Source organism: Pan troglodytes, chromosome 14, assembly GCF_028858775.2.
Source record: "Pan troglodytes isolate AG18354 chromosome 14, NHGRI_mPanTro3-v2.0_pri, whole genome shotgun sequence".
Taxonomy (NCBI): domain Eukaryota; kingdom Metazoa; phylum Chordata; class Mammalia; order Primates; family Hominidae; genus Pan; species Pan troglodytes.
The window spans coordinates 57,338,495-57,354,327 of record NC_072412.2 but is presented as its reverse complement, the minus strand read 5'-3'; the positions used below and the strand labels follow the sequence as shown (position 1 = coordinate 57,354,327).

Here is a 15,833-nt window from a genome sequence, read left to right as displayed (position 1 = left end):
CCGCAGCTCATTAGAATCCTCTCTTAGGATGGAAAGGGAGGGCTCTGCGGGCGACTCTGCTCTCAGGGCTGGGCTGGGTGCTGGTGCCCCGGGGACATGGGGACTCAATCAGGCCTCTGGTGAGCACCACTTTCCATCAGGTGACACCCTGGGGGCTTTGTAACAAGGTTCTTTGGAATTGGTTCCGAGTGGCTTGGGTGAGTGCTATAAAATAGAAGGAGCAGTTTATGATCCCATTTCATTTTTGCACTTTTTTTTTTTTTTTAAATTAAGGGAAGTCAACCACATTTGCTGGAGAATGCTGTCCTAATCCGCCTGCCCCTTCCTTCTCCCAGGTGTGAGGCAGGCGATGCCGGGGTTCCACGCCAGGTTCAGGGACCGCCTGCGCTCCGAGGCCCAGGGCGCGGACACCGTGCTGTGGCTGGCCCTCTCCTCTGCCGCAGCCGCACAGCCCAGCGGCCGCTTCTTTCAAGGTGACTTCCTCCCTGGCTGTGACGGCAGCTGACACAGGGCTAGGGGCAGCAGCTGGGCCTTTGAGGCGCACCTTCCCCTCCGTGAAACCTGGGGTGGGACTGTCCCCTGGGGGGTGCCTGGGCTTCTTTGGCGAGATGATTGCTTTGCCTGCTGAGGTTAGTTTTGGGAAGCGCTTCACTCCAGGTTGGTAGCTTCTTTGGAGACTTGTGATAACCCTGTCATCAAGGTCCTGTGAGAACGGGAGAGGCAGTTCCTACCTTGGGAATGGAAGATTTTCTCTGCAGTTTGCTGAGGCCCAGGAGGGGCGCTATTCAAAGCTGCACTGCAAAGGGAGCAACGGACTCTGCTTCTCTGCAGTGCAAAGGGTGTAAGGGACTCTGCTTCTCTATTTTTGGAAGCAGTGATCTGTTCACGTCTCTCCCCAGTGGGCTCCTAAGGGGGCAGGCGTGTGAGTGGACGCCATCCGAAGACAGCACTTGACCTCGGGTGGAAGCCAGGCTCTTTGCTTGGCTTCTCTTTCCTCTGTTCTTGATGAGAACCACCTTTGCTTGAGGAATTCTGAAGCGCTGGTGACCCCTGGGGTATCCGGGAGGATGGCCGCACCCCTTCCTGCTGATCACCCAAACGTGGTCTCCCGTCCAGCCCTGGCTGCAGCCTCCCAGTTCCCAAACTGCACTTTACATATCAATCCATGCTGCCTGATCCCTGTGGGACCTTTGAGGGCAGGGATGGGGTCTAACACCCGTAGGGTGCTGCCACTCCAGCAGGCGTCGGTTCAAGGCCTGAGCAGCACAGGGACATGGACCCAGCCACGCTGCAGCAGCTCACACCTCTCTGCGGTTCCCTCTCACTTTTAGATCGGAAGCCAGTTTCTACACACTTGCCTCTCGCTAGAACGTCCTCCTCACCGGCCGAAGAGGAGAAACTCATTGAAATCCTGGAACAGCTGGCTCAGACATTTAAATAGGCCAACCCAGACACAGTGCGGTACCAGAATTGCCTTAGAAGATACCAGAAGGTGCGGTCTAGGACCAGTGAATAAGACCCCACTTCAACTTCCCCTCGAAGACGTTGTGCCTTACAGCGAGGCCTACAAGGGATGGGAACTTTTATTTCAAAATAACTACTACCGAGGCTGTGATCAGGCTCACCTTGAACTCCTGCAGCAGGTTCTTTTCTTATTTTAAGTCTCATTTATTCGAGAATGTGGTTTTCTAAAGAATTCGAAGTTTGAGATGAACCATCATTGGCAGTCTTAGGGGACGCAGGGGTGGGGGCAGCAGGAATGCCCCCCTGTGAACTCCACTTCCCCTCCCTTTCTCAGCTCCTCCAGTGTCAGAGGCTGGCGCTGTGCAACCCCCCCCCCCCCCCCCCCCCCCCCCGCTCCCGACCCCAGGAGAGGGCTGGACACTGCCTTTACTGTGCGTGGTCCCAGAAGCACAACATAACCAAGGGACGATGCATATTTACACAAACAATTTAATGAGGCCTAGTTTACATTTGCTTAAGATTAGGAGTGGCTTCAGTAATGCATCATCTGGCATTCTGGTACTACACTTTGATAAAAACCTCTAATTTACACCATTTTACCTCTTAGTGACTCCAGGAAAAGTTGTAATAAAACCAATGAGCAGATTTAGAATACATCTACATACATTCTTGGTGTCCATGGTGGAATAAACGTAACTCATCCCCCATAGCAGAGGAAAACCCAGACGGCTGCAGCTTCTCAGTGGTCCTGGAGACACTCTGATCCAGGGCTCATCATCAGCCAAGGACCACAAGGAAGGGATTTTTCTGGGTGTGCCAGCCTGAAACATCAGCATCTTTCTGACAAAAGGAGGCGCTATCAAGCAAGCACCAGCTCTGTTTAACTGCATGCCTCCTTTTCTGCAGGAGGATGATGGGCCTCAGCAATGCTGGGTGTGGGCGACGCTGTGCTGGCAGCACCAGGACGGGGCAACCCAGCCACCCCCTCAACGGTGAGTCCATAGCATGCAGGTCACTTGGTGCCTTTGCACCTATTATTTTTCTTCTCCATAAATGAACCTCACAAGTTTTAAATGAGGCTTTCCCTGGCAGTGTTTGCCCCGAAGTCATTTCTCCTCACTGGAAAAGTTTACTAAGCACAGGAAAAAGCTGACTTGCATGATGAAGGAAAAGGGCTCCAGGGCTTGAGCCCGTGTGCTGTGCTTAGACTGTGGTGAACAGGGCTCATCATCTTCACCTCCAAACAGCAGCTCTCCCTGGCATCTAGACAGCAGGTGGAGTGGTCTGGAACCTCCCCCTCCCACCAACTGGGCAGAACCCACAGGGCTAAACAGCACAGCAAGGTTGTCGGTGTGTGTGTGGCCACATGTAACCGTGATGGGACCATAGCTGCAGAAAGGTTTTCACAGAGATTTATTTTAAACCGTGGAGGCAACTCCGCATTGAGAGTTGTACATTGGTAATGGCTACATGTATATTTTGGTTAGAGGAAAGCACAGTGGGAAAGTGAGCGGAGTAAAAACATTCACAATATTCAGCAGCATTTGAATGGGGGCCTGGATACAGATGTTTCAACATCCTAGGAAATTCTTGCTCATTACCACCTAATCACATTCAGGAAGTCAATGTCAGGACTGGCAGGGAGTGTGGCAAATGCTGAAGGGGTCCAGCTAGACCACACGGGAGAAATCTGTTCCAACGTCAGGCTTATTACATTCTCAGCCTGACCCCCTGAAGAATCTCCTCACTTCAAAAAAAGAAAGAAAAAGATATCCATACGGTAATATGCCCACTGCAGCCAGGTCCAGACGTGGGCTGCAGTCCGGTGGATGTAGAGAATGGAAGATCCGTGTCCCTGGTTAGAAGTAGAGTGGTAGGCAGGCACTAATGTGGGGCCAGCACCTTCCCTGTTGTCCAGTTAGTAACAGTTTTTGTACATTTCATATAAAGATTTCCTTTTGCAAAATGACAGTACCTTGAAAAACAAAGTCATTTAAAAAGCAAGGCAAATGGTATAAGACACAAATCCATAAGAGTACAATGGTTACAAGTGACACTAGTGTTTTGGTCCATACTTCATACTGGCATATACTACTGACGTAAGGCTGCCATCCACTAAAATGATAAAAAGAGTGTGTATATGTGAAACATTTTTCAAATCATTTTCCCTTTTTTTGTGAGTGACAGCTCACCTTCTCATGCATCCCCGAGAACCAAGGGAAAAAAGAATCATAAGTAACAAGGTCAGATTCTCAATCTAACTTTTCAGCCAACCTGCAATTCTTGACACTTCCAAGAAAGTCAGATAGATACTCTTCTTGACTTGTAAAGGTAAACATTTTGGGGTATCTATTTTTAATGAGATGGTACCATGATTAATTTCCACCCTTACCATCTTTAAAAAGAATTTTTTTTTCCCTACAAACTCATGAAAAGAAACTTCACCATCTTTTCCCAAAACCAAACCTAGCAGGCTCTAGATGGAAAAAGTCCAGAAAGCAACTCACTTGATATGATGGAAGACAACAAAGGCATGTGGTGATAGGTTCTCCATTATCCAAGGGAAGCCAGCAATATGCGGGCAGGTCACTGGTGATGGGCTAGGCATGTCCAATAATAAACGAGACTCAGGGAATCAGAGAATCACAGGATTGGAAGGGACTTTAAGAATGATGATCAAATTCATCCCTCAAGCCTTTAATCTCCCTTTCAACATCTCTGGCAAAGGCTCTACACTGTGTGTTAAAAAAATTCCCTGGTATGGGACATGCAAGGAAGACATCCCATTCCAATTTAGGACCGATCTAATTTTTAGACACTGCTTTCATGTGTTAAACCTAAGTAGGCTTCTTGGTGGAAAGGAGATAATGCTTAAAGGCAAAAATACAAACCACAACCCTGGAGGGTTGACGTGGTTCTTGGTTAAGAAACTGAGCTGAAGTTTAAACAGGAATGCAGATGTTTCTGGACTCAGTTTTGGACATAGATCTTTGGGTCCTACAAGGAAAAGGCAAATGATGTGATAGCAAAGACAGGCGCTGCCATGCCCCTGCACGGTGTTCCTGCCTCCACAGGGCCAGGTCTCCCAGACAGACCTGTACCTGAATTGAAACTCTCTGCCTTCCCGTTGCAAGTGCCCCTGTAAGGAGGACCTCCCACATTGTACTGGAATCATCTGTGACTTGCAAGAGCAGGAAGTGGAGGGCAGCAGCTGCCTGTGTCTGCACCCAAACACTCGGCACCGCCTGTCTGTGCAATGCCACACTTGACTAGAACAATCCCCTCCTGCCACAGGGCCAGGGCTTTCCTTTTCCACAGTGGAGCAGCTGAGCCCCACACACCTTTGGCGTTAGTCTGTGAGTCCTTCCTGGTTGCGGGCCGTGCACTAATAGTCTCCACCTCCTCCTCTCAGACTCCAGTGAGAGGCTGTGCACCCAAAGATCCAGAATTAGTTACCCTGAGTCACCTTCAGTTAATAGTTCTAGGGATTTCCAAAGAAAAAGAAACTGATACTATTATAATATAAACTAATAGTAGCATTGACTGCAGGAGGAGCCTCTGGGGAAACCCCTCGCGGTGAGCTGTGTGCTGCTTTCCTCTGAGGCCAGGGAGCAGCAGCATCTGATAGTGACGAGCTCAATTCCGGGATGGCAGCTGAGCCACTTGGCTGTTCTCCGGCAGCTCCAGCCCACTTGTGATCCCTGGACACACCACACTGACTCCAGCTCTCAGGCCTTTGTTTATGCTGTTTCTGAGGCCTGGAAAGTCATTTCCATTTTTCCCCCTTATGATTCACTCCTCATCCTTTAACACTGAGCTCAAAGTCCCTTTCCTCTGTGAAGCCCCTCCTGCCACACCTGCTGGGTTAGTGGCACCCTGGCATGCCTCTATCATAACCACATTGCACTGAAAAGACCCATTTACTCACTGTGTGACCTCTGCCCAGCCTGAGAATGGGCCTCAGACACCTTGCACTGCCAGTGCCTAAAGCCTGGTGGCTGGTGAGCGCTCAACACGGTTGACATGAACATTCAAATCTCAGGGATTATCTAGATAACTCAGTGTTCAACGTGAACTTAATTTCTGTGTTTTCCAATCAAGTTAATAAATATCTGTCTTCGTACCAGGAAAAATTCAATATTATTTTAAAGGAGAAAAAATAAGAATGTATTGGTAAAATGCTTTCTCTCACTTCGAAATATCTTAGTGAACAAGAACACTGACATAGAATTAAAATTCTATGAACAGCTATAACCAAAGGAATCTCATTTAGTGAATATTTACGTCCAGTAACTGCAACCCACACTTAGAGCTATCCTTTTGCTTAAAAACAAAAATTTGGGCCTTAAGAAGTGATTAATATCAGGCAAAAATAAATTATACATTTATTTATTTATTCAGGGCCTTGCTCTGCTGCCCAGGCTAGACTGCAGTAGTGCAATCATAGCTCACTGCATCCTTGAATTCCTGGGCTCGAGTGATCCTCCCGCCTCAGCTTCCTGAGTAGCTGGGAATACAGGTGTGTGCCACCACACCCAACTAAGTTTTGAATTTTTGGTAGTGACAGGATCTTGCTGTGTTGCCCAGGCTGGTCTTGAACTGCTGGGCTCAGCAATCCTCCCACCTTGTCCTCCCAAAGTGTTCAGATTATAGGTGTGAGCCATGGCACCTGGCCTATACTTTTATAAAATGAATCTCAGAAAATGAAAATGTGACATTCCATAAGGGCAGTGCTGTAAGCCTGGGAATCGCAGCCAAATGGGGCAGGGTGAATTTTAAGTGCCACTGGATTTCCATTTCAGTTTTGCCTCTGGGGTGGTCTGAGGGGAATGTATAAGAAGGAATTTATGTGGATGAAGGCAATAATTACCTTCCCCACCACAGGGCCGGAGCCAAAAAGTGTCATATATGCTTTCAATAAGAGGAACAAAGCTGGTTCCAGAGAGCGCCCTGTCTCAAGGTGCTGAAAGTCTCTCCTCCCATTCATGCCATTACTAAGTAATGTTCAAAAACAGCTATTCCTTGAACATTCTTTTAGATTCTCTTGTTTACATCTCAGCCATATCTAACTGTCCCGTATAACTAATGTGTTTTCTGCTTGGAACACTCTAGATCTCTGAAGATCCCTTCCAGTTTTGTGACTTTATGATTTCTGGAATAATTAAAACCAAATGAGAAACACGTTATGGTGGATTGACCCCATACAAAATGACATAAGATTCCAAATGCTTAATCTCAAACCATTTTGCTATTGTGAAGACGCACTCAGGCAGTAATGTCAAGTAATGTCATTCGTTTGGAGGAACCAAGAACATGTGGTTGGTTTTGCCCCATCAGGTAGAGAACAATGCTGCGTATGATATGTGTAGATCTGCCACTTTCTCAGCGCAGGCATGTTAGGCATTATTTGTAAGAGCTGCTATATGTTTAAGTAATAGAGCAAAAATATATGTAAAGTGCAAATCCAACAGGGTAAAACAAGAATTATGAGAGTTCACCTAGACAGAACAAGAGCCAAGTGCTGGCGCCAGCTTTTACTCCTAAGGAATGGAGCCTCCATTTCCATAAAATGCTTGGAAGACACCCAACACCAGCACATATTTCTCTACAAATTACAAAAATGGGGGAGACACTTAATGCAAAACTCAAGAATTCACAGTATTACAAACACACAGTTGGTTTGCTAAACGCATTTCACCAAATTCAAGCACCCACACAGATGAGAGAAAAGGAAAGAGCAATGGATACCTTGACATATCTGTGGTTTTCTGATGATGATTCTCAACACCAGTGGGCTGTGAAGTGGCTTCAGCCTCTGAGTGGCTCTGTGGGCTGGGAGGGAGAAGGTAGAGTGGCGTGCAAGGTCACAGGCCAGAGCGACTGTAGAGGACATATGTGATCTGACGGGGACACTCTGCTTCCTGAATGAGGTCTGAACGCATCTAGACCCATCTCAGAACCCATACAGGCTTGCTGGGCGCCTGGGCCTTTGCTGCCCTAATACTGTGTTCCTCTCTCTGCCGGCAGGCCAAGCTCAAAGTTTAGGAAGGGAAAATTCAGCTCTATTACTCATTTCCAACACACAGTCCTATATTACATACAACTTAGTAAGTGGCTGCAGCTTCTAGTAATAAACTACAAAATAGATATTTGAATATTTTAAATTTAATTCCCTTGTTGAAGTTCTCTCAAAGAGCAATCATGCAGAAAAGACTCAAAGTAGTTACAACAGTTTTGACTGACGCAAGCAAGGGTAGTCTGGACCAGGGCAGCGAGGCGACAAGTGCTAACAGCCTGTGCGGGGCATGCGTGTGTGCCTCTTCAGAGCTCCGGTCACATGGGCTGAGCCGGTCTGATGGCTCAAGTGACAGCTTCCATGTACCGTGGCTGCATGGGGCACATGCACTGGTCCTGCTTCCCAATGCTGGGGCAGCAGAATCACCTCTAGCAAGGCCCCATCCCAGGGAAACACACGTAGGGGCAGTACCCGAGGACAGCTTGTAGTACTTCCCCCTAGTTAGAGAAGTAATGAATGATTGTGAGGGCAAAAAACGGCTTTCCAGGAAAAGAGGGAAAATAATAGGGAGGATTTCAATTTCACTCCCATGTGTATTACTGCCAAAAAACCTGTAAAATCAGAAGAGAGCAAGACACTGTGGGGTGGGGCTTGGGTCGGGAAGGACAAGCAATTGGCCTGTGATCCTCAAGAGACTGGTGAGCTCCCTGATGCTCCTGACACGTGAGGTTGAATGAGCTGTGCGTGTAAAGTGCTTAGGAGGGGCAGGCACCTGGCGCAGGCTTGCCATTAATTTTTATTCTATTTTTACAGGTGAAAATAAGATTTTTAAAAGGGACTTCAATATCCTGAGCTGAATCACTACACACAAGAATATTTCATTTTCTCAAGCTTGACTGGATTCCCTTAGAAATAAGAGTTCTTCAGGTTCACTTTCTAAAGTCCTCTTTTCCATTCCCACAGAAACATAGCCTGCGCTGTAGGTACCATTCTGTCTCGGACCACCCACATACCGTTTTAGTAAGAAAGTGTGCAAAGTGTTCTGATGAAACACATTAGGATAAAATGTTTAAATATCTAGTTTTTAAAGGGATAGAATACAGAGGGCGAGGAATACAGCAGGATTACAATCTTGCCGTAATGAACCTGTTCAAGTTCAGAGATGATGTCACACAGAAAAACACAACTTAAAGACACCTATTTTCAGAGCATGTATGGTGGGGGTCCCCAACCCTGGGCTGCAGATGGGTACTGGTCCATAGCCTGTGAGGAATGGGGGCACCCATCAGACGTGAGCAGTGGGCAAGCAAGCGTTACTGCCTGGGCTCCGCCTCCCATCAGATCAGCGGTGGCGTCAGATTCTCACAGGAGCAGAAACTCTATTGTGAACTGCGCATGCGAGGGATTTAGGTTGCGTGCTCCTTATGAGAAGCTAATGCCTGCTGATCCAAGGTGGAACAGTTTCATTTTGAAACAGGTCCCTGCTGCCAACAAGGTTGAGGGCCGCTGATGTAGGATTTTGTGTGTGTGTTATTTGTTTTCATTGTTACGAGTGAGGGAGAGCTGCGTCAAAAAAGCTAAAACATAAGAGGCTCAGGAGGCTCCAACTGAATTCTAAATGATCCAGGCACTGATCGTTGAAGCTCTGAGTTAAAATAATCTACTTCTGTGATAACCATGGTTGGGAGCAGCTTTCTCACAGCATTTTTTTTTTTTTAATGTGGGAAAGACAGAGGCAACTGAGGCAGAAACACAGTCTTTTCTACTTCATAAGAACGTGAATGAGGCAGACATTACAAACAAATCGCTCTTCAGGCGATTCCAGCAGCTGGCTGGTGAATCCACATGATGAGTTTCCAAATCTCTCCACTGAGGAGGACATGAAAGCAGAAACACTGGGAATAAATAACATAAATACATCCCCTCCAGGAAAGGCAGAGAAGGTGCAGGTAGGTGCAGAGGGAAGAGAAGAAAAAGCCGCTGGCCATGTGACACATGTTGAAGTAAACACAGAAAGTATAATGACCAAAATACTCTAAGTAGATACTTCCCTTATTTCTCTGACAAAGCAACAAGTAAAATGGGGTGTTGAAAAGTATAAAAATTAAACACCCCACACAGATTTTTCCGTACACTCAAAACAATGCAGCACAGCCAGACTGTATAAACCATTTGTTAAAAAAATAGCTTCTTTTATATTGTATGAACAAGTTGGAAGAGTCCCCTTGCGAGTGCTCACTCGCCAGGTCCCCACTGTGCACATGGGTAATCTGCAAATTCATTCAGGGTCTTTAGTTTCTTTCTTACTTCTCACATGTCTGCTTTACCCCTCTGGTAATGATTTGGGTTAAAACAACCGTTTCTTTAGTAAATACTATCTTTCTGATTCCTGGGAGAGTCATCAAGACACGACTGGGGTCATATCCCACAACTGCAAAAAGAAAAAGAAGATACAGAATGAACTAAAATTGTTGAGGATAACAGTCCTTAGAACTGAATTCTTCAAGGAAATTTTTTTCATTTAACAAACCACCACATACTATACTAACATGATTTCCAAATCTGTAAAATATTTTTTTCATCAAAAAAGTTCAAATAAAGCTCAAAAACAAGACAATGACAGCTTGAAATTTTGATGCAGCTCATGAAGAATCATGGCAGATTCAATCTATTAATGGCTGAGAGGACTGGGAAGACAAGCTACACTGCAGATCCTCCTGTGAGTCACTAAAAGGGAAATGCTGCAGAGCACTGTGTTTACATCTGAGGCAGCATTCGATGAGCCAACATGAAAGCGACAATATAGATTTGTTCCACCCTCCAAATAGATTGAATCCATTAAATAACTCAATCCATTAACTGGACGCCAAGCATGTGCTGTGTCCTTTCCATTTAAACTTCCAAACCATTTTACAAGATACCTCGTTTTTAAAAATAAAGGACCTGAGGCTGCCAGAGTTTATCCTATTTTAATTAATTAATTATTTTGAGACAGGGTCTTGCTCTGTCACCCAGGCTGGAGTACAGTGGCACAATCATGGCTCACTGCAGCCTCGACTTACTGGGCTCAAGTAATTCTTGCACGTCAGCATCCCAAGTAGCTGGACTACAGGCAGGAACCACCACGTCTGGCTAATTTTTGATTTTTTTGTTAAGACAGGGTCACACTATGGTGGCCAGGCTGGTCTTGAACTCCTGGGGTCAAGTGATCCTCCGTCTCACCTCCCAAAGGGCTGGGATTATAGGCGTGAGTCAACACACCCAGCCGCAGAGTTTATTTTAAACTTCCTCTCAAAGTCACGGAGATCTGGTAGCTTCCAAAGTGGGTTATTTTAGCTATCTCATCCTGCTGTGACCTCCAAGAATGGGTCAGGGAGGTAGAGCTCAGTGTGCTATAAATTCTCATATGTATTACTGTTTTGACTGCTACACATGTGACCTATTACAGTCTTTTTAGTCTGTCCCAAGTAGACTATCTATTCCTTGCAGGCTGGAGCTCTGTCTTATTTCTTTGTGTAGAGCCAGTGCCTGGGATGAGGCTGTGCATGTATCAGGTTTGTAATAGGTTCTCAAAAACACTCACCTTCAATGGTAACTTTTTTTTTTTTTTTTTTTTTAAGAGATGAGGTCTTGCTTTGTTGCTCAGGCTAGAGTGCAGTGATGTGATCAAAGCTCACTGTAGCCTTCAACTCCTGGACTCAAGCAATCCTCCCTCCTAAATCTCCTGAGTAGCTGGGACTACAGACACATGCCACCATGGCCAGCTACCCAAGGATAACCTTTAGAACAGTGCCTCCCATGTTCTTGGTGCTCCTGTATATTTATATGAGGCCAAAGATGGAAAGCTTCTTAATAAGATGGCATCTTACCTTAATAACCTTGTCAGTTCCAGAAGTCAGTAACCATCCTCTGGTTGCATCGAAATGCACATGCACAATGTTATGTTTACTGTCATGGAAGGTGGCTGTGGGTGCACGTCTAGAAGGAGCAAAGAAAGCTTCTGAGGGGAAAAGGTGGTGACATATGAATGAGAGAGATCTAGGATGACATTAGGCTCTAAATTTTGGCCTCGTGGCTAAAACTGCTTCACTGACAGGAATGCTCCTCAGATCTGCCTTTATTCCCTGGTGACCAGTTATGATAAAAAAAAATACAAGAAATCTTATAGTCTTTAAAATGGGAAAGAGATGAAAATTTCTAAAAGTCCTTCTGGAGAATGTTGCTCCAATGGTGTCTGTGATAATCTCCACCCGAGCTTTTAAAACCACAGGGCTTTTGCTAAGTTTGAGCTCAGAAGGACTTGCCAGTAAAATAGTCTAATTAAAAAAAAAAAAAAGGACCAAGATAGTACTAAGTGTCCCATGATATTACTAAGTGTCATTCTAATAGGAAAACTATCCCCCTCCATTCATTTTTCCTTTTTCACTGGTATGACTGAAGACTTGGTTTTTCTATAGTATTCTAAAGCTGTAACAAGCAAAGCAAAATAAAAAACAAACATCATTATTTTTTGGATTTTTAACATATACTTTTTTTTTTTTTAAGTAAGAAGACTTGTCAGCTGCCTAGGTGCTCTAGAGGCAATGCAAGTGCTTCCACAGAGAAGAGGCAGAAGAAACAGGCGGGAAAAGGTGCAGGGTGCAGTCTAGGAGACTGCTCTTATCATGCTTCAAGGGGCCCACTCCACTGCAGTGGGCTCTCTCAGGACAATTTTTTTCTTTTTCCTTTTTTCTATAGCTAAATCTGCAGGATAGATCTTCAGTATCTTAAAATGGTTACTTTAAATTTTTAGAAGATTTAGGCTTAACTGTAAGTCCCTTAAACTCTTAAAGTCTATGTCTTTAGCTACAAAATGAAGAATTAAAGTAGGCTATCTCTAAGGTCTCTTGCACTCTCTAATTCAATGAGAAAACCCTCATTAATTTCATCACGTATGATGAGTAGAAAATAATCAATGAACATAAATGCATACTTATGCAAGGGCATCTTATTTTATATTTGATATGGATAAATAAAACTACTTATGATTTTACTGTAATACAAGGTGCTGGAAGGATTGAGAAGACAAGCTACCCTGCAGATCCTCCTGTAAGTCACTAAAATTAGGGAAATGCTGCAGAGCACTGTGTTTACATCTGGGGGCAGCTTTCAATGAGCCAACACTAAAGAGATAACATAGATTTGCCCCCACACCTCCACAGCACACCAAGGGGTAAGTAACCTATGTCCTGGGTTACTGGGCAGGTCTGACAAGCAGCCAGCTGAGTAACTGGGCAACTGGGAATATTTGCCTCTTGGGTAAAGCGACTTAGCTCTTCCCGGAAAATGAAACCTTCTGAACCCATGGACTCACTCAACTCCTGTAAAGATACCAGCTTGGGACAGAAAGTGAATCCTGAGCCCTTATACTCCTGGGTAATTCTCAAGTAAATGAGCAGACAGAAGGGTTTGTTCTGAGAGCAGCTATTTTAAAGGCACATAACCTAGAAATTAGAAAGAACACAGAGATGAATTCTTTGAGTGTATTTTCTCTTCTCTCATCTCACAGGATACCACAAATCTCTTGGTGGCAAAGGAGAGCTTTTACTGCTTGCCGTGGACTATATTCTAAACCAGCAGAAACTAGAGCAACCTGAGTGATGGTTGCGGCGCTGAGTGCAAGGCTCAGATTAGATTCTCGCCTTAACCTGAAGCGGTCTGCAGGCTGCAGGAACTTACTCTTCATCTGTGATGGCCTCGTGGCAGCTGTCACAGACCCTCACTTCAAACTCGAAGCCCATCAGGGGGATGGAGGAGCGCTTGGAGCTGCACTTGCCACAGACGGCCTTCCCACACTTGCGGCAGTGGTGCTGGAGGAGGGAGATAAAATAGATACTCATCACGGCTCCCTCAGCTCCTGAGGCCCCCGCATCTCACCCCTCCTGGCAGAGAGGTGTAATCAACTGCATCCAGGTGAGGATGCTGAACAAGAGAGCCCCAGAACTAAAGGGAACACATTGGATGTGTTCTTCTCTGGGGCTCTGTTTATTCAACAAGGACTGTTGGGTAACACACCTGACAGGGACACCACCCCACTCTCCTGCTTTCCCTACTCTTGGTCCTTTCCAATGATCATACTAGGAACTACAGAGGAACCACCCAGGGGCCAGGTGATCTTAAAGCGGGGTGTCTGAGAAACTGCCGTCTCAGGAGATTATGCTGCTGGATGAAGGAGAACATGCAGGAAACCTGATTGAATCTGCTGACTTTGGCCATGGTAAGCCTAGGTGACCTAACATTTGATTTCCTTGGGGAAGACCAAACAGAACCATGGAATCAGATTGAAAATGCTGTATTATAAGTAGATCTAAATAACTAAAATTAATCAGAAGGAGGCAAAGTAAAATAAGGAGAGAGAAACACCACTTATATAATTTCATGGTCTGGTTTCCATACGAACTAAGCATGACACCTCTAATTGTAAGGTGCACTGCAATAGAGGCCAATAGAATTCTAAAATCACATCCCTAACTGCTTACTGGGAAGCAACCACTACAGAAACTGAATCCAGTAGGAATGAGCTATGGTAGACAGAGTAAATTACTGTGCAATCACGAGGTGACTCCAGGATAATAATTTACCCTCACCACAACTCCCACCCAGGGGTGTTATTTCTTCTAAGATCACATGGTTGAGCTATTTCCACATAATTACATCTTGATGAAGCATCCATATCACTCACCTGTCTTAGACCAATTTTCTTACTGTCCCACATTTGCTTGAAGTTCCAGAAGAAAGGCTGATCACACTTTTGGCAGGAATCACTGTCCAACCATTCAGGGGTCTTGTCAAATAAAGCACAGAACAGGTCACTGTGGCCAGCAGTCAGGACAATGGAAACCACTGACCCTGATGAAACTTACGGAGCTATCAGGATGTGTTTAAAAGAAACAGAGGTGTGATTTCTCAGTCAATCATTCAAAAAATATTTACTGAATGCCTATTCTGTGGCAGGCCCTGGGGATGGGATGTAGTGGTGAATAAGAATCTCCACCATCATGAAAATATGATTAATAATTATTTACATAAGCATAAGTGTGTGAAGGCCCAAGAGGGAGAAGCACAGAGTGCTTTGGCAGAGAGATCACAGGAGCCTCTGACCCAGGCTGAGGTTCTCAGACAAATAAGACAACTGAGACCTGGGGATGGCTGGAGCACAGATGGGGAAATGAGAGATGAGGCTGGAGGGGGCAGTATTAATGTTTGTTTGTGAAACAATTTCTCAAATACCAGCTTATTACCATTAAAATTATGTAGTAAAAACAAATAAATATTTAAAGACATGGAACATGTTCAATATATAATAAACTAACACAAAACCCCCAGGTTATTAAATAGTATCATAGCACAGAGTTAAGAGAGACTAGGAGAAGATATTTATAAAATTTGTAACAAACAACTCCAGCAAGTTACTGTATACAAAGAACCCCTGGAAAATCAATACGGAAATAACAAGAAGCAGTTGAGAAAATGGCAGATGATACAAAAGATATGAGCATGCAATTCACAGTCAGGGAAGTCTGAATGGCTAACATATATGAAGAGAGGCTCAAATTTACTGTTAAGCAGATAATGCAAATAAAAATGAGATACTATTTTACCTCTGTCTCCAAAAGGGCAAAACCAGAAAGGGAGGGAACAATCACTATTGGTGAGGATGTGGGATGTCAGAAAACTCCCTGTTCTCCATGAGAAGTATAAATGAGTACAGCTGTTTGGTTATTTAGCAAAATCAAGAATATACCTTCAATTGATCCCACTCTTGGGTTTATGGCCCTGAGTCTCATACAGGGCAGGTCTGTGACGGGACACATGTAAGAAGGTCATCTGGGCACTGTGTGTGGTACCAGGGAGTTTGTGCCAGTCTACACGCCCTTTGCTTGGGAAACAGAGAAGTAAAATGTGAATGGTACACACGATGGGGTCCTATGCAGAAGCACCGCAAGAAACAGCAGGATGGGAGAGCTCAAAAGGGTTCAATGGCAAAAGTTCGAAATAGAACCAGACTAACAGTACATCAATTACGTAAACTTTTTTTTTTTTTTTTTGAGACAGCCTTGCTGTGTTGCCCAGGCTGGAGTGCAGTGGTGCGATCTTGGCTCACTGCAACCTCCGCCTCCTAGGTTCATGCAATTCTCCTGCCTCAGCCTCCTGAGAAGCTGAGATTACAGGCATCTGCAACCATGCCTGGCTAATTTTTTTTTTTTGTATTGTTAGTAGAGACAGGGTTTCGCCATGTTGGCCAGGCTGGTCTCAAACTCTTGACCTCAAGTGATCCACCTGCCTTGGCCTCCCAACAGCTGGCATTACAGGC

At 45.1% G+C, this 15,833-nt stretch overlaps 2 protein-coding genes across 11 annotated transcripts in view; one reads left to right on the top strand and one right to left on the bottom strand.

Moving 5' to 3' along the window:
• Positions 1–13,200, top strand: part of DHRS12 (dehydrogenase/reductase 12) — a 46,309-nt gene extending 33,109 nt beyond the window's left edge. For 2 of the 5 annotated variants that reach the window (XM_001159419.7, XM_009426988.4), the window contains exons 9-10: positions 336–473; positions 1,332–1,631. In XM_001159419.7, the coding sequence (XP_001159419.1) occupies positions 336–473; positions 1,332–1,441 (248 nt within the window). In that variant the 3' untranslated portion in view covers positions 1,442–1,631. Of the gene's footprint in view, positions 1–335; positions 474–1,331; positions 1,632–2,370; positions 2,463–13,028 lie in introns of those variants that run through there. The other 3 variants (XM_024348549.3, XM_063792596.1, XM_054664981.2) reach the window with 3 other exon arrangements.
• WDFY2 (WD repeat and FYVE domain containing 2) overlaps positions 2,855–15,833 on the bottom strand; it is a 180,587-nt gene continuing 167,608 nt past the window's right edge. For 2 of the 6 annotated variants that reach the window (XM_063791867.1, XM_054664799.2), the window contains 4 exons: positions 14,202–14,303; positions 13,199–13,329; positions 11,350–11,458; positions 2,855–9,911 (listed from right to left, as the gene is read on the bottom strand). In XM_063791867.1, the coding sequence (XP_063647937.1) occupies positions 9,882–9,911; positions 11,350–11,458; positions 13,199–13,329; positions 14,202–14,303 (372 nt within the window). In that variant the 3' untranslated portion in view covers positions 2,855–9,881. 6 annotated transcript variants of the gene reach the window in all.